The sequence below is a fragment of the Paramormyrops kingsleyae genome, chromosome 11 (assembly GCF_048594095.1).
Source record: "Paramormyrops kingsleyae isolate MSU_618 chromosome 11, PKINGS_0.4, whole genome shotgun sequence".
Taxonomy (NCBI): domain Eukaryota; kingdom Metazoa; phylum Chordata; class Actinopteri; order Osteoglossiformes; family Mormyridae; genus Paramormyrops; species Paramormyrops kingsleyae.
In genome coordinates this window covers 16,893,435-16,916,101 of record NC_132807.1, presented here as the reverse complement: position 1 = coordinate 16,916,101, position 22,667 = coordinate 16,893,435, and the positions used below count along the sequence as shown (strand labels likewise).

Sequence of the window (22,667 nt, the reverse complement as noted above, 5' to 3'; positions counted from 1 at the left end):
CCACCCCCCCCAAGACCATAACCCTTAAGACCACCCCCCCAAGACCATGCCCCTTAAGATGACCCCCCCAGACCATGCCCCCTAAGGCCACACCCCCAAGACCATGCCCCCTGAGGCCACACCCCTAAGACCATGCCCCCTAAGGCCACACCCCCAAGACCATGCCCCCTGAGGCCACACCCCCAAAACCATGCCCGCTGAGGACACACTCCTAAGATATTGCCCAAATGACCATGTCTCAGGGTTCCCTGATCATAACGCAGCATCTCCATCAAGGGACCAACCACAAAACATAACCTGCACCTCGATCTTTGATTTTTTTCTTGACCTTTGGACTTTGATTATAAAGTAAATTATAAGCTTCTTAATTCATCAAAAGCCCAGAAAAATAAGGCAGGTTTCTGCTGACAACATGCATTTGGATTTCTCAGAACAAAAACATCCACTTTTATACTCCGCAATAGTCAGGCTGGACATGACAAAGACAAAGTGATCAAAGCCATCCACAGCTGTATACTTTATCTTGAGTGTTTATCCTTATGAGGAACTCAGTCATACGTAAGGTTTTACCCCATTTGGCATCTTTTAAGCTGCCCTGCTGCTTACCTGTCATATTCTCCAGTGAGGGCTCGTCTGGTAAAGCCACTGGTCCCTAAGTTTTACTGGAGGATAGGATCCCAGTCTCAGATCATCCTGGAACGAACGCTACAGCATGTCATTTAGGTAATGAGACTTCAACACTCCACCCACCATTCACTGGCAGAGAAGCACAGAGAGCTCAATCTTTCCATCCACCCCCACTTTCAATCCACGGTTTATGTGGCCCGTCACATAAATAAGTATCCAAGTTAGCGTTCAGAAACCGAGCCAGTCTGTCACGCAGAACAGAGGAGGAGATACTCCAAGGCTCGGCCCCGAACGCCCTACACACAGCTGGCGCGGCCCTTCACCCCATGGCGCCATTCAGGCACACAGGGCTGCTCTCCCACCCTGGACGTTTCTAAGCCTCTGCCAAGGACTCGGGGCTCCTAGAAACCATCCTCCTCTCTCCACCTGATCTTATAACTCTCTCCCTGGCAAGCAACCTGTCTTAAGATCCCAGTTGTTCAAAGTATTTCAGTGTGTATGTTTGTGCTCATGGAGGGGGGGTGGGGGGGGGTGGGGGTGGAGGGGGGGGTCTGGATCCCTTCTTCTCTTGATCTTAAAGCTTTGACTCACAGCCCCCAGAAGCTTACACCAAACACGGTGACTGTTTTTTAAAAAGCAGTAGATGAACTGAATAAAGTAGTAAATCACCAGACAATCTATACTGAAGGTTGAGGTGATTGTTTCTAACAATGCATGTTAATTTAATATGGATGGATTTCTAAGAGAGTCTTTGGGTCGCCCATATCTTCAGGTGCTGCATCCCTACTCCCTCCTTTAGGATGGTGGTGGTGCCCTGCGTGCACTGACCAGAGATCAGCCATCGTTATATTCCCCTCCGAGGAAAACACTTAATGCTGCTCTCATTCAGATTACCGTTTTCTCACACAGACTGGTCAGGCAATAAGGCAGAATTCACGCCGGCGGGAAGATTGTCATGTAATTAACTGCACGAAACCCAATAATTACTCCAAGCAAAACTAGCACACTGCTCAATTCCCAGGATGCTGACTCCTTCCAGACAGAGAACGGCGTGTCATTTTCTTCGATACCTACAGAGCCAAACTGCAAGCTGACAGAGAAAACACTTCTACCGTAAGCACTCAGAGGCAGGTCGAGGGTGGGGGGCATTTAATTAATTACAAAACACAGTCAGTATTTAGGCAACTCCAGGCCACCCAAACACAATGAGGAATCATGAAGTTTCCTGCTAGCAGAACACTCTAATTACTGTTTGACATTTTAAATTGTATATAAGCATTTAAACCTTTTTTTTTTTTAACATTGTTTACAGTTTCACCACATCGCTTTGGAGTTAATCTAATAACCATATGTATCTTCAGATACATGTCCTCTGGAATGTATTTAAGGATAATGCACAGTTAGCTGATATTATTAGGCTTAAGTTTATTTAGTGTTGATTATCCAAATTTGTGTAATTATCAGCATTTACCATAAAGCCATCTTCTCATTTAATGCTATGTTCTCCTAATGCTCGCTTTACATGTTTCGTACATCATACAAATATGTTTTGCCTATAAACAAATGACACGCACATTTTCCACTGTTCTATAAAACACTGCACTGATTTCAAGGGCTTGGACTGATTTGCGGGGACAGCGATGGGAGATGCAGGTCCCTGCAGCATACTCACCCCCGACTCCCATCTCCGTATTACTCGTTTTGCGTGCAGCGCATGACAAAAACGAATTGAGCTGCTCTGTCCGGCCTCCTCGGTCGCCCTAAAGGTGTTGGCACTGCCTAAAGCCGCTGTCGTTACTTCACCTGTGCGAGCGGATCTCACCTCTAAGTTTTCCCTCCGCGGCGGGTCGTACCCTGAATTCATTCCATTCACCGCGTCCTGCAAAGACTGTTAGACTCCCGTCTAACACTGGGAGTTTCTGCGCCCTCCCTCCTGTTTTCCTTTGAGTCCTTCTGCAGTCCCTCACAGCTCCTCTCCGGACTGCCAGCTCACTCAGCCGATCCGGGTCCGGGGACGGCTTGTGTTTACTGGGAGGGAGCAGCTGAGCCTGTCAGATCACAGGGGTATGCCTTCTCCGTGTATTTATGTCAGTGAATCTGCATAACGCATGATGTGTCCAGACAAGCCTTTGCCCGGCCTCTGCGGATAACTGCTCTCTCTATGAGGACATGAAAACCAAAACAATGTCAGGAAGCCTACTAGACACCCCGACACAAATCTGACAAAAGGAAGTAAGCCTCTGTAGCTGAAACACGGGAGGAACTTTTAATGCATTACTCTCTCGCCGTACATCTAATGAGCAACATGCCAAAGTATTATTGTCGATGAGATGCATTTCTATCGCAGCTGGAATCACCAATGCTTTGCACAAAATACTCGCAACTCGTGAATTGCTGCATTACATCCTAATCCGCTGGAACATCCCGAAGGATTAGATTAAGACAGGGTGCTTAATTGCCTGACTCAAATTTAATCATCACAAGAGCTCAAATGGCTATTCCCGTATTTCTAACGGTTTTTAACAACCGAATGTTCAATCACATTGTGATCAGCATTTCCCGACTGCTATTAGCACTGTCATAATGATTAGCACTGTCCCCTATACGACTGCCCGAAAGCAAGCTAAAAATAACCTTCACTGTCCACCATCTGTGACACGCCGTATTTAGGCGCCCGGGCCATGCACGGTATCCAGTTTCACTTGAATCCCTGACCCCCATGCCGACCCCCCGCTCAGCCCATCCCCGGCGTGCGCGGACACGTGCCCGCGCCCACCGCACATCTGGAGCGCATCGGCGTTAACGGGAAAAGGTTTGGGGCATCACATTCGCACTGATCGGCCGCCACTGACCACGGCGATAACCGTTAAAGCTAGAAGCTGAGGTTAAAGCCAGCAAAGCAGTGAATCCGGCGTCCCCTGTTGTTATTATTATTATTATTATTATTATTTATTATGGGTTTATTCCGGCCGGCGGCGAGCAGCGCGGGCTTGGGGGGGGGGGGGTTGAACACTAGCCTCTATTTCCAATTCCCACACGCCCAGCTAAACCTGACCCAGGCAGAACAAAGTATAAAATCCCTAGCCTATTTATCTGTCCATCTATTCAAGAAATGCTGATATCGAACCAGACATTAAAATCACAGTAAAAATTCACCAGATGTCATGTTATTCAACATGTTATTAAAGCCATGATCGCATCAGCCCATCTAAACCGGTAGGCTGTGCATTAAGGTTACTGCCGCAACCCACCGAGCCGTCTGCAATATAAACCTTGCTCAGGTCCCACGGTAACAATGAGAAACCTGTTTAAAACGCGAGGCGCACCGATTCCGTTAAGCGCTGATGATCCGCGTCCCCGATGACCGAGCCCGGCGCAGGGACCGCGGGGCCGCGCTGAGCAGAGTCAAGCCGTAGCCGGAGCTGCGACCTCTATGCACGGCAGCATACTCACGGCGCAGAGAAAAGAGCTGGATCCGCGTCCTCTCACAATGTGCGCTGCTCCGACTACAGCCGCGGATTCATCATTTAGCTCCTACGCGTTTATTGCAGCATTAATATGCTCCGCTGGCTCATGGTAGCGCCAACCCCGCTCACAGCTCCGCCATTTTGGCTGTGATGCCGGGGAATCCGCGGCGTATGACGCCAGCCGCTCCGGCTGACAACCGGCAGCCGGCCGAACCCCCCTGCTATCGGCCGGGGGGTTGCAAATTCTCATTTTAGTGGCCAGAAGCAGGGACGTAGGAACCGAAGAGTGTGTGTGTGCGTGCGTGTGTGTGTGTGTTGATGGGGCTCGTACCCACCAATATTTAAATAGGCTTCATTTTCCCCCTATAAATTACTTATTAATCTTTCCCCCCTATTAAGTTGTGTACCTCCAATATCAAACTCTCTACTGCTCCATTGACCAGAAGCGTCAATCCGGGTTTATTGCGGACTAAAAAAGTCGATTTAATATAACAGTCCGAAATGTATAGTAATATGTAGTTACCGTTTAATATGTATACACGTAAGAGATACTTTTCAGTGGAAACAATTAAAAGTGAATGTAGGAGGACCACTACTACAACAAATATTATTATTATTATATAATATAATAATTAATAATAATTATGGATTGGTTGCTGGGTAGGTTCGAATCCCACCTCCACTGTGTCTTTGTGGAACTGACATGTCATTTCCCTGCCACGCAGGTTTCTCCCGAATACTCTGGTTTAATCCCACAGAACAAAACATCCACGGAATCTCTAAAATGACCTGGCATCCTGCAGCCTTGTCTGCTGCTCTCCCTGTTACACTGACCCTGACCGGCAATTGGAAGATGGATGGGTAATACAGACTGAGATCTTGTTCAGGGTGTACCCAGCCTTGTGCCCTATGTTTTCTGGGATAGGTTCCAGGCTCACCATATGAGCCTTTTCAGTGAACACCACACCCAGGCCAGGCTCCAGGGGTAGGTCTCAGTAGCTGTAAGTGCTCTGGAACTTGTTCACGAGTGATGGAACCTGAGACTGATCTCCCCCAGCTGGCCAGGAAATGTCTGGGCTTCCCCCAGAACGAGGTGGAGTTTGTGACCTTGGAAGGTCTCCCCAAAAAACAAACATACTGTTTTTTGTATTAAAACTGACACTTCCCAGAAATATTGTAATATTTGATTTGTCTTGATATTGCTGTAGTGCAGTTCGGGTTAGTCCTGAAACACATCTGGGTTTAATGAAAGTGGAAAGAACTCAGTCAAGGTCTGTGTATTCAGTTATCGTTCAAATAATTAACAGGGCATGCTTTAGTGCAAAAATCTTGTACCCCAAATATTTGCATCCCTTGACCAAGAATGTGAGTCCCAGTAGGAGCTCTGCCAGCTGCACAGTCTGCATTTCTCAAAACCAAAACCTCCAGAGCGGCGCATCCTCGGAAGGCGCTTTCTCTATTGACAGCCTGATCCGATCTCGGATCGGGTCTGAACTCCGGCAGGATTATTCATTCATATTCACAGGGCCCCCTCTAGTGGCGAAACAAAATGATTTTATTTATTTATTTATTTCGAAAATGGGGATGCAGACTGTAAATTATTATTGTTTACGATGTAAAAAAAACAGGGCATCAAGAAACCACACGAAACAAAAAAACATTCAGGAACTGTGAAAATGAATACAAATTCAAAGAAGTTTTTCAATTGCCTTCACCAATCCGTTGACATGGCAAAAATTATCCCTCTTTTGAACATAATCTATTTATTGGGTTCGTTTCCTCCCCCACAAAGCAGAGATCAAAACGTCACACACCTGGGCTCCCAGTGTTTGGTGTCATCACTTACTTCCTTATTACAAAACTGCTATTCTATTTCGACAACAAAGAATGACTCAGGCATCATACTGACTACAGAGCTGGAGGTGCACCTGAGCTATAGCCATGACTCCTGCATCAACAGACTGGACTTGATGTTCTGTCTGGGGGCTCATAGTGTGGACATGGTGATCCTCTGGGAAGATGGTGGCCGGAAGTGGATCATGGTGACAGGGACCACCTAAAGCACATTGAGGAGGGAGCGCTAGAATAACTGCTCCCCTAACGGCTGAAAGTGACTCCTTTTGAGGTACAGCTGGCTGGAGGTGCTGCAGGAGTATGAAGGGACTGAAGGGAGCTCCCTCCCTTTAGGCGAAACCCCCAACCTCAAATTCATTTCTGACTATCGGGTATCTGTGGAGCATATCTGAGGGTGGTGCGTGAGCTGACCCGACAGCTCCAAGGTGCAATGACAGAAGTGCACCTACGATGCCTAAAGCTGCGGGCAAGACTTTGGCAGTTTCGGTGTCCTGCCCCATCTGCAAATAAAGACCCAAGCAGAACAGCCACTGCAGCGGACTGGGGCAGGTCCTGCAGCAGCTCTCTAATGTTGTTTATTGCATGCAGCTGCCTGAGCAAAAGACTGTGGTCCTACACAGGGATCGCCTAGCGCTGTATCACCCCCTGGCCTGACCTCACCCCACTGCAGCGGTGGCAGAATAGGACATGCCAGAAGAGGAGGGTATGCCAGAGACCAGCCTCTGCTGCATTTGGGGGACTTGGGGGCTACTGGAAGAACTGACTCCTCAGGTGAGGGCAGTGTGGTGCCAGGGGGCTGCTTATGGGGTAAATTATTTAGCGGATGACCAGCATGCTTTGTGCCACACTGCAAAGTCACATAAATGTATCAATTCTGTAATTTCACGGCTGTGTACCTGTGCATTCAGTGTAATTAGTAAGTGGGGCACCCCATGCAATGTTTGCCTTAGAATGCGTGTGTTGCTGGCGTCTAGCTCCGTGTGTGAGCGTTGGGTGAATTGACTCCCTTGTCTGTACCGCTGCTGGTTTACGCACTCAGCGGGCTGTCAAAAAAAGTTCATTTTAACTCTAACCCCACATTTATCCATCCAATACGGGTCCTAGCCGATGTGACGCCCTAAGCGATCACGCCTTCAGTCCGAGGCAAAGTGAAATTGGCTAGCAAGTCAATCGGGAGTTGGCGCCCCAGACCGCTGCCTATGTCGCCTATAATATTGAAAAATACTACTTTGGGCGGCTGAGAGGAGAGAGAAGGTGCAAACCAACCAAAAAGCCAAAACATAAACACACACATACGGCTGTGGTGTTACGTTACTAAACAGCAATCCACCGTGCTGCCCATATGATCACATAAGCAAAAATAGCTTACTGGCTATTTTTCGCCGGATTGTTCACGGGAATTAAAACGTGTCTAAAATATGAGGTATTGTTTTAGATTGCCACCCATATTGCATTGCTACTTATCCAATACGATGTCAGGGTATTTCAAACATTTTTAATTACCATTTTATTGCGAATCGTGATAAATGTGAAATATATTTACACTAGAGGGCGCTGCTTGAAAACCCAACTCAGACAAGGACGGATTTTCTGCCATGAATACTAGCTTGTGTATTTGCGATGGCAAAATACAATAGTTTGATTTATAGAAATTTATGAAAATATAATTAAGTGATCACGTACGTTTTTAAATAACTATTCCAATTCAATAACGATTCTATAATTGTTTTATCGATGTTTGGTTTCCATTTGTTTTCATTTTGTTACCTTTAATGATGCATACACGTTAACACTATTTCAGCCATACTTCATCATTAAATCAAATGACTGACTAAGTTATCCCATCAAGCTGGTTTGTCAAACATTCAACCATTCAGTAATCTCACAGCAGACAACGCTTCAATCATCGTCCATTTAACTGGACTGGCTTCCTGGTAATTATACAATCAAGATATCTGAGAACGCGGAATGGAATATTGCTGTATGTGAGATATCAGTTTTACAAATGCAAATACATTTTACAGAGTTTTATATGCATGAATGCACGAATGAACAATTTTGCACACCACCCGTATACATTTAAATTTTGCACATTCAAAATATGGAAAAAGATTTTTGTAGTAACGAATATTTCATCAGCATTTACTATGGAACAACAGAATCACTTGTAATTACTAATAGCTTAAAAGATTATTTGGAACGAAAGATGATAGAATCTTCCTGCTGTCCGAGGACCGCAAACCATTTCATCCAGTCACCTATAAATGTTGAGTATTCCAGATGTAGGGATATCACTAAATACATTTGCGTTAGAAAATGATCGAGTTATGTAAGAAATGCATTTAGGAAACTCAATTTCATCATGCAAGACACGTGGTTAAATTCTCAATTCAATGTACGAAAGAAAAGTTTAGTCTAAATACTTGCTGTGTGATTTACGTTATAATTACCCCAAATATGTCATACAAAGCAAACCTATTAAAGGCAGAGTAAAAGAATTAAACAAGGGTAAAACACTACATAAAGTCCTTCTACAAAACAACACATCCAAGAAGAATTAAACGCTATAATATAACAATTTCCTTTTAGCATTTCTCACAGTTTTTAATACATCCTTCTTTTACTACAAAATCTTAAAAACAAAACTACAAGATGTCTATTAAATATTTTAATTTACGCATTTTTAAAAAGTGTTTTGCCCTCAGTAAGGAACTTATACGTTATATCGATATCGGCTCATTTCCTGCAATTTCCGAGAGATGAAAACCGCAGCTTTTTATTAACATAATGCGCGAATAAGATGAGTAACTATAGATCCCCTATTACATCAATATATTTGACATAATAAATACATGTAGCTACACGTTGCAAAATCAAGACAGCAACTATAAATTGTACAAACATGTTGAACGCAAAAATGATCAAAGCAACGATAAAACTCATCATAAGCCATGTGAAAAGAAGACCTGGCAAAAGCTTAATACATAAAACACGAAACATGGAGAGCCACTAGTGCTGCTCGAGGCGTGTATTTGCATCACTTCCTGTTAGGCATTACCGATTGCCTTCTCCCAGTGGTCAATCAGCGGAGGCAGAACCCATTATTCTGCGAGCTCTGCCGGCGGTCCCTGCACACGTAGCGGCTTGCGGTGTGTGTGTCGGTGTGGCCTGCGGAGTTACGAGCTGCCGAGCGTCGGGGGTCTGCTGCAAAGGGGGGGTAACGCCGCTGGTCGGAGGCACTAGGGTGTCACAGGTAAAGATGACTTTTTGACTCGCGTTGTTTTCACGAAGCCGCTCTGAAGATAGACGAAACTTGCTGATTTTAAGGGACGGGAAGCTAACGGTCTCGGTGGGGTTTCCGAGAAATGCAGGTAAATGCGCGCGGCGTCGCGAGCACGGAGCGGCGGCGCGAGGGGGCGAGGGGCCCCCCGCTTCCGTGTCACCGGGGAGGTGCGTCAGCCTCCCTCTCTTTCTGCGGTACGGTTATGGGTTAGTCGTGTTAGTAAGTAGTCAGGTGCACATTAACCAGGTTTATGAACCTCGGCTGACTGGATCAACCGGACTAATGCTTATTTAACAAGGTAACATATGTGCCGCGCTGGGTAGTTAAAGCAGCTGCTAACTCCCCAAATTGCCCCTGTATATAGTTTTGTACGAATTGCATGGGTACATTTTTTAAAGTTACGTTCCTTTTGTTTTGTTCCCTTACGTTTCCCTGGCTCTGTTTTCTGAGCCTCTGCTTTAGTAGCCGAATAACCAGCCGCAGCTGGCGTTTAGATACGGCGATACCGCGCGTGCAGCCGGGTTAATGTCTCGCTAACTGCGGGGATCGGAGCGCGCGCGGCGTAGCTCTGCCCAGAAAAGGCATCTCCGCAGGCTCCAGTAAATGTGAGATCACTTGGCACCCGCAGTACTGCAAACTCCGGGCTTTTCCTTAACCGATATCTTGGTATGCAACCCCCTGGTCATGAAACTTAGGATAATGCAGCGTGCTCACTTTCTCCTCGCTTTTTGGAAGTATTCGGGGTCGAACGGTGTAAATGCACTTAAGCGAAATAGGGCCTGGATGCATGCGAAACTATTCTGTAGTGGCTCAGAGGATCCGTTTCGCGAGCGAAAAGCAGTTTTTGAAAAACCCCTACTTCGAGTCAGATTTGGCCTTTTGTTGTCGTAGATTCCGATGTGGTCTTCGAGTAGATGAAATTAACCAATTTTAACAATTTATTGGAAGTACTTAAAGCTTAAATTGTGGTTCACCCTATCGTATTTCTGGCTATGGGGTACCCGTTAGTTTATCCAAAAAACTAACATGAGCGCCCACATAGAAACCTTGTAAATTGTGTGTGTTAATTTGACACATCAGATTGCTAAAGTGGCGCACAATGAAGTCCCTGTCTGTCGGATTATAAGTAAACTAATGTGAATTCTTTGGGCAGTTTTGTTCAGGTTTGGCGGGGAGCTGTGCTACTTCCTGTCCAGCGGTAGTTCCTCTCGTTTAAGCCTCGCTATGGCGCAGATGCATGGCGCCCTCGTTTGAGCCTGTGGCCTCTGCAGTTGAGGTCTCAATGTTGCCACCGAGCTTCCGCTTTCAGAGTCGAGCACTGATTGTCTCTTGGAAAGTAGCTGCATCCACAGTATAAAAGGAACGAGCCCCTATTCTACATAAATATGATTTATAAGTGCTGGTCAGACTGATTATGCATGCGGTCCAGCGGTTTGTGAACAGACGTGCTTGTGTAGGCAAGCCTGGGTTACCGTGTTGAATGTCTCCATAATAAAGTAAATGTCTAGTTGTGCTGTTGGATTTTGAGCCCTGACATGGACTGGGCATTGGTGCCCCATAGCTGGGATCGCTGCCATTTTTGAGGTTCCTACGGCTGTCGCCTTGGCAGCAGTATTTTGTGCTACACAACTGCTGCATTGAGCAGGGAGGCTGCTGTGATGGTTCTATGTTACCTGCAAGCCTCTGCATCGAATGGGGAGGACGCGGGAGTCCTAGCTATCAGGCACCATCCAGAATCACACGGCCTTTTAGCCTGGCCCGCTTCGCCGTGTGATGGATTTGAGTGTGGCCTGTGATGTCAGATTGTCCAAGTGTGTAAACTGAAAGGTATGAGGTGACGATGGGGATGTTATCGCTGTCCCTCTTGGTTGGGGTTATCTGTAATTGGCACAGATTGGTTTGAGTTTGTTAATGATTCACTCGATAAGATAGAGCTGCTTTGCTGGTGACAAGTGGCTGTCAGTGACTCATTGCAGTGTTGAGTCTCTTTTGGCTGTACTCATTTTGAGGCTCTGTAAGAAACGACGTGTTCATGCTGCAGCGGCGACTCCGTCTCCCAGGAGGCCTTTTCTGTCGGCCCGTGCTTGTAGGCCTCCTTTGATAACCATTTGCGTTCAAGCCGTCTTATAGGAGGCCTTTTCTGTTGGCCCGTGCTCTTAGACTCCTGTAATAACCATGTGCGGTCCGTCTTACAGGGGACCATCTGCAAAGGGCTACTGTCGTCGTCATGGCCACCATTCCGGAGTACTACGCTGGCAAGACTGTGCTCATCACAGGGGGCACCGGCTTTATGGGCAAAGTCTTGCTGGAGAAGCTGCTGCGCTCCTGCCCTGACGTTAAGGCTGCCTATGTGCTGGTGCGGGCGAAGGCGGGCCAGGCACCCGGGGCACGCATCGCCGACATGGTGAACTGCAAGGTATGGCTCTCCGCTGGTGGCCCCCCACCCCCGGTCCTGTGTCTTATCAAGCCCCTGCAGAGTCCCTGGTCCTCGCTGGCTAGTGCTGCACCTAAGAGCTGTTATGTCTTTTCTTGGTGTTCAGCCTGTGTTTTTATCCAACCCACCCCCCCCCCCCCCCCCCCCCCCATTTAGCTTTTTGACAGGCTGAAAGAGGAGCAGCCTTGTTTTTCCAAGAAAATCGTGGCCGTAAGCAGTGACCTGACACAGCCAGAACTGGGTTTGAGCAAAGACGACCAGGAGATGCTGGAGGGCAGCGTCAACATCGTATTCCACTGTGCCGCGACCGTGAGATTCAACGAGCCGCTCAAGTGAGCAAGGCGCCCGAAAGCACGGTCACTCCTCACTACCGCTCGATTAACACTCGGGAGGCTGCTTTAGAGCGTTAAAGGCCCGTCTTTCCTCACTGCTGCACGGATTAACACTCGGGAGGCTGCTTTAGAGTGATGAAGGCCTGTATTTCCTCATTGCCGCTCGGATTAACACTCGGGAGGCTGCTTTAGAGTGATGAAGGCCCATCTTTCCTCACTGCCGCTCGGATTAAGACTCTCGGGAGGCTGCTTTAGAGTGATGAAGGCCTGTATTTCCTCACTGCCGCTCGGATTAACACTCTGGAGGCTGCTTTAGAGTGATGAAGGCCTGTATTTCCTCACTGCCGCTCGGATTAACACTCGGGAGGCTGCTTTAGAGTGATGAAGGCCTGTATTTCCTCACTGCCGCTCGGATTAACACTCGGGAGGCTGCTTTAGAGTGATGAAGGCCTGTATTTCCTCATTGCCTCTCGGACTAACACTCGGGAGGCTGCTTTAGAGTGATGAAGGCCTGTATTTCCTCATTGCCTCTCGGATTAACACTCGGGAGGCTGCTTTAGAGTGATGAAGGCCTGTATTTCCTCATTGCCTCTCGGATTAACGCTCGGGAGGCTGCTTTAGAGTGATGAAGGCCCGTCTCTGGGGTCCCGTTTTCCTGCCGCTCTCCCCTCTGGTTGTAACCAGTGCTCTGTGCCGTCCTTGTTTTTGTCACACACAGGGATGGGAATCGTTTAGGGCTGCAACTAACGATTATTTTGATAATCAATTAATCTGTCGATTACTTTTTCGACTAATCGATTAATCGGATTGGGGGGGGGGGGCAAAAAAACAATTTGATTTCCAGCAATTTTTAATAACCCAGTCTGTCTTTGTACAAAAGTTGTTTCCAGCAACTCGCATAAAAAACAAATGTATGCTACATTAAGAGTATACAAAAAAAATTAATAATTTGTAGCAGCTGAATCAACGTAATGAAATACACAAAATCTTGTTTTATAAAGTGCAACCAGCATGGTGCTTTAGATAATGTATTCAGTACTCCAGTTTTTTAATGTAAAAGCACAGACTACCGCTGCTGCTACTAAGAATATTATTAAAGAATTGTCTAATGTTATTTAATGTTGATACACATATATGACAGGGGGAGAGAGCACGCCAGCGAGTATGTCTGCATTTATTATGGACAAATAAAGTAAACATTTATTGCGAAGAAAAAGCCTTTTCCGCATCTTACGCTAAAAATTACTGAGCAACGCAAATAAGACGATTGGTGCCCGTGAACGGCAGGCGGCAAATTTTGTTTTAAAACGTGTCCGGTTGTTTCAGCATACTACAGTGATGAACTGTAAATAAGATAAATAATATAAGGCTATTTAGTTTGTTTAATAAAAGGACAAGATATAAACCTGTTCTATCGGAAAGGTAGCCTTAAATGACTTCTGTTGCGATCTGGAGCTATATAGAAAATGAAATTAAATAAAATTAACTTGGGGCGCCCACCTAATAGAATGGTAGGGTAAACACGTTGTGGTATACTGTATGTAGCCGCATTTCTAGCCCCATAATAGCTGATTGTGTTGACAACCACGACTTCCCCTGCGTTCATTTAAACACATGTGCGTGTGTGAAGGGACGGGGCGGGTAACGCGGCCGGCAGTAACGCCATTGGTTGCAGTTATTAGTTATCCAATCCGACAGTAAACGGCTCATTAATAAGAATATTCTCAGAGTTATGGTCTCGAAATAAAATCCCGAGTCCTTGACAAGAACGAGTACAAATACGGCTGCTTCAAAGACAAGATCGAGACCTTCAAAAACTGGTCTTGAGTACTACAACATTTGATATTACTATAAATTTCTATCGTGAAGAAATGAAGCAGTGGTGTAGTGGTAACAAGAAATTTAAGCTGGGTAAACTATATGCACAGCAGTAAAAACGGTGGGTAACTATATCATTAACATTAGTGATCTTAAAAAAGGTGAGTAAAAGCTGTTTTGTAAATTTAAAAGGTGCGTAAATGGCGTTTATGTGCATTTACTTTTTTCTTTTATGGCGGTCGGCATCCAGCTTAATGGTACTTTACTGCCACCGCGGCTTTGGTTAGCTTACTGCTCCCAAATTAGGAGGTTGCCACTGTACTTATGTGTATAATAACGTAGACCCAACTAATCGATTATTAAATTAGTTGGCAACTATTTTAATAATCGATTTTAATCGATTAAATCGATTAGTTGTTGCAGCCCTAGAATCGTTAAGAAATTATTGATGTCGGTGCCATCATCGATTCTTCTTATCGATCCGGTTCTTTATTGATTCCCTTATTAATTCCTAATCACTGTAAAATAATCAAATATTAATTTATCACTGATTATAATTTTGTGGACAGGTAATTAGCCCTGGTTAGCTACATAGTTATTTTAAAAAAACAGTAGTCCTATGCAGTTTTCAGCACCAAAAGCAGCTGTTTTATTAGCTGTAGTGTGACATGAACAATAAATAAATGAACAATAAATTAAAATAAAAATATTTCTTAACACCGTAGTAACAAGCACACAGGCACATTACCACAAAACCAGGCCATATTCTTAACTATTGAACATGTTAAAGTTACTAATTGATTCCCTCATCAATTCCAAATCAGAACCAGTTCTCGATTCCCATCCCTAGTCACCCAGGCGGTACCTGGGTTATGAATGTCTGACTTACTTATGAACGCACTGCCATAAAGTTAATTTATATTAAATATTCGGGTTAATTACAATGGTTTGTAATACACATGCATCACATGCAGTGTTTGTGAAAACATTTGTGCCGCTTCAGCAGTTTGGCTTAAGGTGCAGTGCTGTATGTATGTTACTTATTATCACTGTATGTTGCTTATATTACTGTATAATTTATTATGATGTACTGTATTATTTTTCCAGCTCTCATTCGTGACCTGCAGACTGCCGGTACTCGCAAACCCAACCCTGACGTAAGATTTCTGTCACAGGGAAGCCATGCTGCTGAATGTGCTGGCCACGCAGAAGGTCGTGGCTCTGGCTCGCAGGATGAAACATCTGGAGGTGTTCATCCACGTGTCCACAGCTTATGCCAACTGTGACCGCACAGTCATTGAGGAGATGGTGTATCCGCCACCTGTCGACTACAAGAAGCTCATAGACTCTCTGGAGTAAGTAGCAAGCGCTCGGCTCTTCTGTACAATCGCTTTTTTTGAAGTGCTCTGTATGAGCAGAGTGCTGAATGGCGTGTGAATTTCACTGTTTAAATGCAACAAATCAGAAGAGCCAGGTGAATGTGTACTTTATACATGGTGTGCAGCTCCGGTCCTGGTTTGGTACACATTCTAATCTGCGTGAACATGCTGGGCTCTGTTACCTAGCAGTGTGTAACTTCTCTGATGTCATGCCTGCAAGGTTTTTGCTGATAACCTCAGGCATGTTGGGTAATGTATCGCCAGTGAGGTTCCGAGTGGCAGGTATGACTGCATTCTGCGATCACTACTCAGGGTCCATATAAGAACACTTAATCGGGTAAAAATTTCAATGGTTGTCTTGCATCGGTATTAGCTTGAGGCGTCTGAAGTTTGTTCTTGAGCACTGGGTGACCTTCAGGCTTCTTAACATGACTGCAGTGTCACTGTGGTTGTTCCCGAAAGGGCTTTCACTTTGTAGTGCCTTTTTTATGAACTTTTAATGAGCTCAAGGAGAGGCCACCTTCTGCAAACAGGCTCTGGTTGGTTGACTAGTTCTAGTTGCTATGAACGTACAGCCTGGCCATAACGTTAAGTTTAAACTCCTTCTTCGGTTTATCATATAGGTGGATGGATGACAAGCTGGTGAGCCTGATCACACCAAAGCTCATAGGTGACAGACCCAACACCTACACATACACCAAGGCGCTGGCAGAGTACCTCGTCCAGCAGGAGTCCGGGAGCCTCAACGTGGCCATTATCCGGCCCTCGATCGTGGGGGCCAGCTGGCAGGAGCCGTTCCCCGTGAGTCTCGGCACTGCAGCGGGTCCCACCTTTTCCTTTGGCTGCCAATCTGAGTTCGTCTAACACTCTTGGGTTTGAGGCTGTTTCTGATTGCTGTTTGATAAACCTCACGCATGGATGATTTATTGTCTGTAAAAGCTGTTAGACCTGCTTTGTGTTAACCTGTTAGGCCTGTGTTGTGTTATCCTGCCAGACCTGTTTTGATGTTCCACCAAACAATCTCTCCTTCTTCCCTAATAGGGCTGGATCGATAACTTCAATGGCCCCAGTGGGATTTTCATTGCTGTAAGCATGCCTTTTTACTCCAGTCCCATTTTCTTGAACCCAGATGGGTCAATACTCTGTCCCCTCTCCCCCCCAGGCTGGAAAGGGGATCCTGCGTACCATGAGAGCCTCCAATGATGCCGTAGCCGACCTTGTCCCGGTTGACGTGGTCATCAATGCCACACTGGCAGCCGCTTGGTTCTCGGGCTCTCAGCGATTCAGCAGGTAGGCCGGGGCTGCGATCCAAGGTCTTTGGGGCGCTGGTGACACTAAATGACCCGTCTGACTTTGAGGTCCATATCTCTACTGCAGGCCGAAGAGTCTGCTGGTGTATAACTGCACAACCGGAGGCATCAACCCCTTCCACTGGGGTGAAGTCGGTAGGAACATCCTGCTCCTTGCTGTGTTTTTACCCTTTTAAATGACTGGTTGACTGAATTGGCCTCAGTGTGACTCCAACGAGTATCTCCAGGTGCTTTGTGATGGTTGTGGACCCTCCCTGCTCCCACTGGCCAAACGCAGTGCTGGTGCTAGCAGCTTTAACCTAGTGATAAGATTAAATCACTCACAGGGCTTCTACACCCACGAGTCCATGTTCTCCGAGTAGAACCCGACAGCTTTTTTATCTGTAGAGTGTAGTGTGACTGTTGGCTTACCCCCAGGTTAATATGTTACAGATCCTGTCTTGCTGGATTGTAGACCAGAATAATAACAGCTGCAGGTGTGGCTCTTCCCAAATGTGTACATCTACTGCAGATGTTTTGGCTGAAATGCAGATTTTTGAGCCTGGGGATGAGCCTCAGTTTCTTGATCACCAGTGACCCATGAGTTTGGCCCTTTTGCTAGTGGGGGTGGGGAAATGGTCCAAGCTACTTCTCAGGATTTAAATGGAGGGTTTCCTCTTGGATATTTGGCCATCTGTATAGCGCGTGTCATTTTTAGCAAGCAATTTCGATTAGGATTCCATTACTTGTATTAAATGCAGTAGGTTGTCTAATCCGGGTGTGCCAGAATGAGAAATGGCTTAAATATGATTTCATACTTCTGCGAATGTGGGGGGGGTTGCTCTCTGGCACTTCAGCATTTAATCAGTGCTATTGAGTGCATGCAGTCATGTCAGTTCATTTAATTGCTCTGTGATGAATGCATGGAATCGCTCAGCATAGAACGGCTGTAAAGTGAAACCCGCGTAGAATGCAGCTGCCCGCGATGCTTCTCCAGCTTTCCAGGTGGATCTGCAGTTGCAGCTCATTATTCCTGCTCCACTGTATAGTATCAGCTTCAGAAACCTGACTGTCGTCGCTCACTGCAGCCTCTGTTAAAGCCGGCCGGTTTCAGTGCGGCGGTGACCCCCGAGGGCCCCGCCGGCTTCACCCTGCCACACTTCTCTCCCTTAGAGTACCATGTAATATCCACTTTCAAGAGGAAGCCCCTGGAGCAGGCTTTCAGGAGGCCTCATGTTAATCTCACATCCAATCACCTTATCAATCAGTACTGGATAGCTGTGAGTCACAAGGTCCCGGCCTTCCTATATGATCTCTACCTCCGGATGACGGGAAGAGCGCCCAGGTAAACGCCGCTCTCGGCACCGGCCCGCCCCACCCTGCCCGTGCGCGCGCTCTCGCCTAGCTAGGGGTTTGTGTGAAGCTGCCTTCTGGGTAAGGGCGCATAACGGCAGGCCGCGGCCTGGTTCTGCGCCCTCGTCCCCAGCGTGTGTGTGTGCGTGTCTGCCTGTGTTAAAGGCTGCTGTGATGTTCTCTCTGCAGAGTACTGTATAAACATGACCTTCAAGACCAACCCCTTAGAACAGCCGTTCAGGCGGCCCAATGTAAACCTGCGGTCCAACCCCTTTACCAATCAGTACTGGACCACAGTGAGTCACACGCTGCCCGCGCTGCTCTATGATGGCTACCTCAGGCTGACGGGCCGCCAGCCCCGGTAAGGTCTGGCTGCTACTCTATCCCTCCACCACTGGGTGTCGCTGGCGGGGAGGAAGCAAGCTCAGCTGTTTGCTCGACTTCATGGCATCGGACTCGGAGCGGCGGCCACTGGGGGGCGCTGTCGCTTCCAGGGGGCACTTTGGCTCTGTCACGCATGTCACATGTGGGCCTTTTGGGCGCAGGACGTGAAGCCACTGGTAGTGTCTAAATGTGTGCCCCTCCCCCACTTGGCATTGGCGTCGAGGCTCTAGTTTTATCTTTGGCTTCCCGCCATGTTTGGGCCTCTGATTGGTCGGCCAGTTGCCCTGCCATTTCTCCTTGGTGAGTCGTGCCATTAAGTCTGGGGGTGACGTGGGACCCCTGTGCTGCACCGTAATCATCTGCCACCAGCCTGGGTCAGACTATCATCCTTGGGTTGCATTGATGCCAAGTGCCCACCCCTTTGCCTTTAGAAACTCCCAGTTCCTCCTCCTCTGGGGGGGGTGGGGCTAAATTTGACTGTCTGTCTGACTGTCTGCGAGTTCTCACTGGCTCTGACTCATAATGGATGAATGCAACTGATAAGATTCAGGTTCAAGATGCAAAATTTTACCTGATGTGGGGTGTTTGGTATCAAGCAATACACTGGTCCTTTCCAGTTTCTGAAATCAGGCATTTTGTGAGGATGTGGATTTGCAGCTAATGGTCTACACTCATACAGTATAAAGCAGCTGGACACATGTTAGGGAAAATGATTGATTTGTCCAATAGATTGCAGTTTTCATCCTTGTTTCTGATTTGGATAATTCACCTTGTAATCGCTCAGTCACGTGTTACTTCATTCTCTGTTTGTCTGGTGGGGAACCTGAGTCACGCATATGCACAGTGATTGATATCAGCCGTTATGCTGAGCAGGACATTCTGCAGACCGGCTGGGTGCTTCCATCAGCCTTTTGTTTGTAAATGCTGGCTTCTTACAGCAACACGGTGCATATATGCTCGGATTCTTCCTCCTCCCCCCGGTCCTTTCCTTCTCAGTCCATCTTCATGCCACATGAGCCCAGTAGCTTTGGAGATGACCCCACCTCCCTCTCCGCAACCCCTCGCTTCCTTGGCTGCCTCCTGTAAATCCATAGCTTTCCCATATCGGTTTCGTTCCCAAACCATTTCCCGCTATAATTTCCTGAATACTGGATTTTTCAGTGGAATGACCATCGGACTGTACCAAGACATGCCAGATGAGCTTCTGTTTTGGGTTTCCCCTGGCATGGTGAAGCTCCGTGAGCATCTTGTCCTCACCCTGTCTAGGACAGTGTTTCCCAATCTGGTCCTAAGGGATTTGCAGTCAGTCCACGTTTTTGCTCCAGGCGCTGGGATGTAGCAAAAACACGGACCGACCGTAGGTCCCCAAGGACCAGGTTGGGAGACGCTAGTCTGGGGCTTTTTGGTACAGATGTCTTATTCTGGTCTCTGCACTGACTTCATATCCAGTATGTTGGTCCTATCTGTGCTGGGGAGGGCTGTAAGGTTAGTGAGCCTTCCCCACACCACTGTTGTATGCCTGATGTGTTCCCATGGTGACAGGATGATGAAGACCATCACACGACTCCACAAGGCCATGATGGTGCTGGAATATTTCACCAGCCACTCGTGGACGTGGAACACGGACAACATGACCATGCTCCTGAATCAGATGAGCCCACAGGACCGGAAGGTACGGCTCATCGTCCCATCAGGGCTGCAGGGTCCCTGCCGAGTTGTCGGCTGTGGTTTGATCTGCTGTTCGTCAACATGGATATGTCCTGTGATGGACAGGCGGCCAGCCTGGTTATGGTGCTATGTATGAGGGGTGCAGCACTGGTGCCATGGAAATTCACTACAGCTGACGTGGGCGGTTTGCCCTGGAGCGTGTGGTCACGAATGATGCATGTGGAACGTAGTATAACTGGAAGGAGGGGCGTGTGTGAATGGGGACATTGTCCCTGAAATCCTGCTCTGTGGATGTCTGGCATATTTGGGGTGAAGCGTGTGGGTAATGATGTGCTTGAATGCCCTTTTATGAGCCCAGAAATGACACTTGTGCTGGAAAATCAGTGTGCAGGATGACTTTAATGCACTGGGTTGTGGCTGGCAGTTCGATCTGCTTTTGAGGTTAATCCAATCAAACTTGAGCTGTATGCTTGCTCAGTTTAATCAATCCATAATATCTTCTTCCAGATGTTTAACTTCGATGTCAGACAGCTGCACTGGGCTGAATACATGGAGAGTTACTGCATGGGGACCAAGAAGTATGTCCTGAACGAGGAACTGTCGGGACTGCCAGCGGCCAGGAAGCACCTCAATAAGTAAGGGCTTGACGTTCAGGCGCATGCTGAGACTTCTGACTCCTTGCTGAGTGCTGGGTGTGTCTCAGCGGTGTTGAAAATGCTGTCCCCCATCAGTTTAATCTCCTCCTCTTCCAGGCTAAGGAACATTCGCTATACGTTCAACACCGTCCTGTTGGTGCTCGTGTGGCGGGTCTTCATCGCCAGGTCCCAGATGGCACGCAACATCTGGTATTTTGTGGTCAGCCTCTGCTTCAAGTTCTTGTCATATTTCAGAGCATCCAGCACACTGAGGCACTGAGGCTGGGTGTCTCTACCCCCCCCCCCCCCCACTCCCCCCCTCCTCCCCACCCCGTTGGATACCTATGCATTTGACCCAACGCTCTATGATGCTTGGCCATCGGAATTACAGCACGAAAGTCAACATCCCAACATCTTCCCAGCAGCTGGTTGACCAGTTGGCGAGGAAGTGCCTGCGCTTTAGCCTCTGGGGAGGGCGGGTATCCCAGGTTTAAAAACACACACCTGGCAAGGCTCAAGGACCTGCTGGCACTTGGCTTCATGCATTTGATTCAGCTGCCTTCATCGTATTGCTGTATGTATTAGACACCCCAAACCCTTTACTGGTGGAGGCTGGTGGCCTCCTCCACACATCAATATACCCCTGCTTACCTGAGGGAGGTATTTCTCCCCCAGCTTTGAGATCTGGGGGTTGCTGATGGCAATAATGACCTTCAGCCTCGCGTAGTTGGAAAGCCGCCTCTTCCAACCTGCGCCTGAATCCCCAGATCCTCGCGTTATGGTTTGCACTTGTACTGTTGGTTTCGACATCTTGCCCAGTTACTTTTGAGGAGCTAGTCTTTAAACCAAAGCCTTTTTGTGCCCCCTAGGTTTAGACTAAACCCTGATAGTTAGTCTCGGTTTTCTCCCCTCGATCTCCATGCCCGGGATGAGGTAATCGGAGGTTGAATGATACCTGAAGCCAGAGTTTGGCCTTGGCGAGCTAACATGCTAGGCGAATATGATCGCTTGGTTTCTCCAGCTTTGCATCCCTTTAACTTTCCCAACTATCCCTATGTTAACACTGTCAGTGGTGGAGTGAATGCTTGTATTCCCCATTCTAGCCAGTGTTCAGTTTCGGGGGTCATGAACTTGGCCCCCATGGGGACTCATTACGATCGGAATCTCCTCCCCTACACTCAGAGCTATTTTGGATGCGACAATGAACAACCTGATACGTGCCTGGATTTTTAACGTCCAACAGAATGTGAAAGTACTTCAGTCTTTTCTATTTTGTGTACATCTATTTAGCTACAATTTAACATGCCGAGGGTTAACTTTTATGCTTAAATCTAATTTATTTCGAAAAATGAGAACTTGAAATAATGAACCAGCTTCAGCTACTGTATATCCAGATACCTTGGTGCCCCGGGCATGTTGCACTGAGGAAGCATGCTGTCGGATGGCTTCACAACGGAGCAGGTCATACCCGTGTAAAATGTTAGAAAACAAACAAATTGTCACTGGGCTGGAGCACCTCTGAGGCCCCAGCCTGATTGCCTGGTTCTCCTGCATCCCAGCTAGCACTTATTTTTGACGAGACTTGAGGCCTCGCTGCATTTAGAAAATATTCCTGCCGACGGGTGCGTTGACATTGCCCTGCCCATACTTGCTCTAATGACACTAACAAGCTGTGATCATTTTGGGGGAATTAACTAGTATTGCTTTTGAGATGGTTTTTCGTTATCACAAAGGTCTAATTCTGGGACAATCATTGCTTTCTTTTGTTTTGCCTTAATGTTCAGGTACATTTCTTTCAGAATGGCATTGTACATTTCAGGGTGTCTCCTGTTCCACATCCATGTAACATCCCTGTTGCACAGAATAAGGCTCTATCATGTTCAGTTTGGGTAACTGCCTCTGTCTCTTTCATTGGAATAAATTGGTGCCTTTGTAAATCAATAAAAATGAATTATATACAACCACTGTAGACTGAACTTTCCTTGTGACATGGTCTTGTTTCCCGTCCGAGACTGGTAAGCGGTCACGTCTTAATGGTGTTTGGTGTCTGGGGAAAGCTCTCTGCAGTTAACCTTCACTTCTCATTCTTGGCACAGCGATTCAGGCCTTCGACACCCAGCAAGGCTGTATTTCACATACATGCC

At 47.1% G+C, this 22,667-nt stretch overlaps 2 protein-coding genes across 12 annotated transcripts in view; one reads left to right on the top strand and one right to left on the bottom strand.

The window, feature by feature from the left end:
- The window catches only part of dennd4a (DENN/MADD domain containing 4A), a 46,487-nt gene extending 42,170 nt beyond the window's left edge, over positions 1 to 4,317 (bottom strand). For 3 of the 7 annotated variants that reach the window (XM_023817203.2, XM_023817218.2, XM_072718157.1), the window contains exon 1: positions 2,450 to 2,900. In XM_023817203.2, coding sequence (XP_023672971.1) covers positions 2,450 to 2,491 — 42 coding nt within the window. In that variant the 5' untranslated portion in view covers positions 2,492 to 2,900. Of the gene's footprint in view, positions 1 to 2,449; positions 2,901 to 4,080 lie in introns of those variants that run through there. The other 4 variants (XM_023817238.2, XM_023817247.2, XM_023817229.2 and 1 more) reach the window with 3 other exon arrangements.
- Positions 4,318 to 8,981: 4,664 nt separating this feature from the next.
- On the top strand, positions 8,982 to 20,842 carry far1 (fatty acyl CoA reductase 1). 5 transcript variants are annotated; one of them, XM_072718155.1, is made up of 12 exons: positions 8,982 to 9,201; positions 11,427 to 11,647; positions 11,822 to 11,997; positions 14,991 to 15,170; positions 15,818 to 15,995; positions 16,236 to 16,280; positions 16,357 to 16,484; positions 16,572 to 16,639; positions 18,026 to 18,197; positions 19,763 to 19,892; positions 20,396 to 20,523; positions 20,641 to 20,842. In XM_072718155.1, the coding sequence occupies exons 2-12, from the start codon at positions 11,459 to 11,461 to the stop codon at positions 20,801 to 20,803; spliced, it is 1,557 nt and encodes a 518-aa protein (XP_072574256.1). In that variant the 5' UTR covers positions 8,982 to 9,201; positions 11,427 to 11,458; the 3' UTR covers positions 20,804 to 20,842. The 5 variants fall into 5 exon arrangements, 4 of the variants coding, with proteins under 4 accessions (XP_072574256.1, XP_072574257.1, XP_072574254.1 ...); XM_072718153.1 differs by lacking the exon at positions 18,026 to 18,197 and adding an exon at positions 17,657 to 17,828 and having other exon boundaries at positions 8,984 to 9,201; XM_072718154.1 differs by lacking the exons at positions 8,982 to 9,201; positions 18,026 to 18,197 and adding exons at positions 9,375 to 9,529; positions 17,657 to 17,828.
- The last annotated feature ends 1,825 nt before the right edge of the window (positions 20,843 to 22,667 follow it).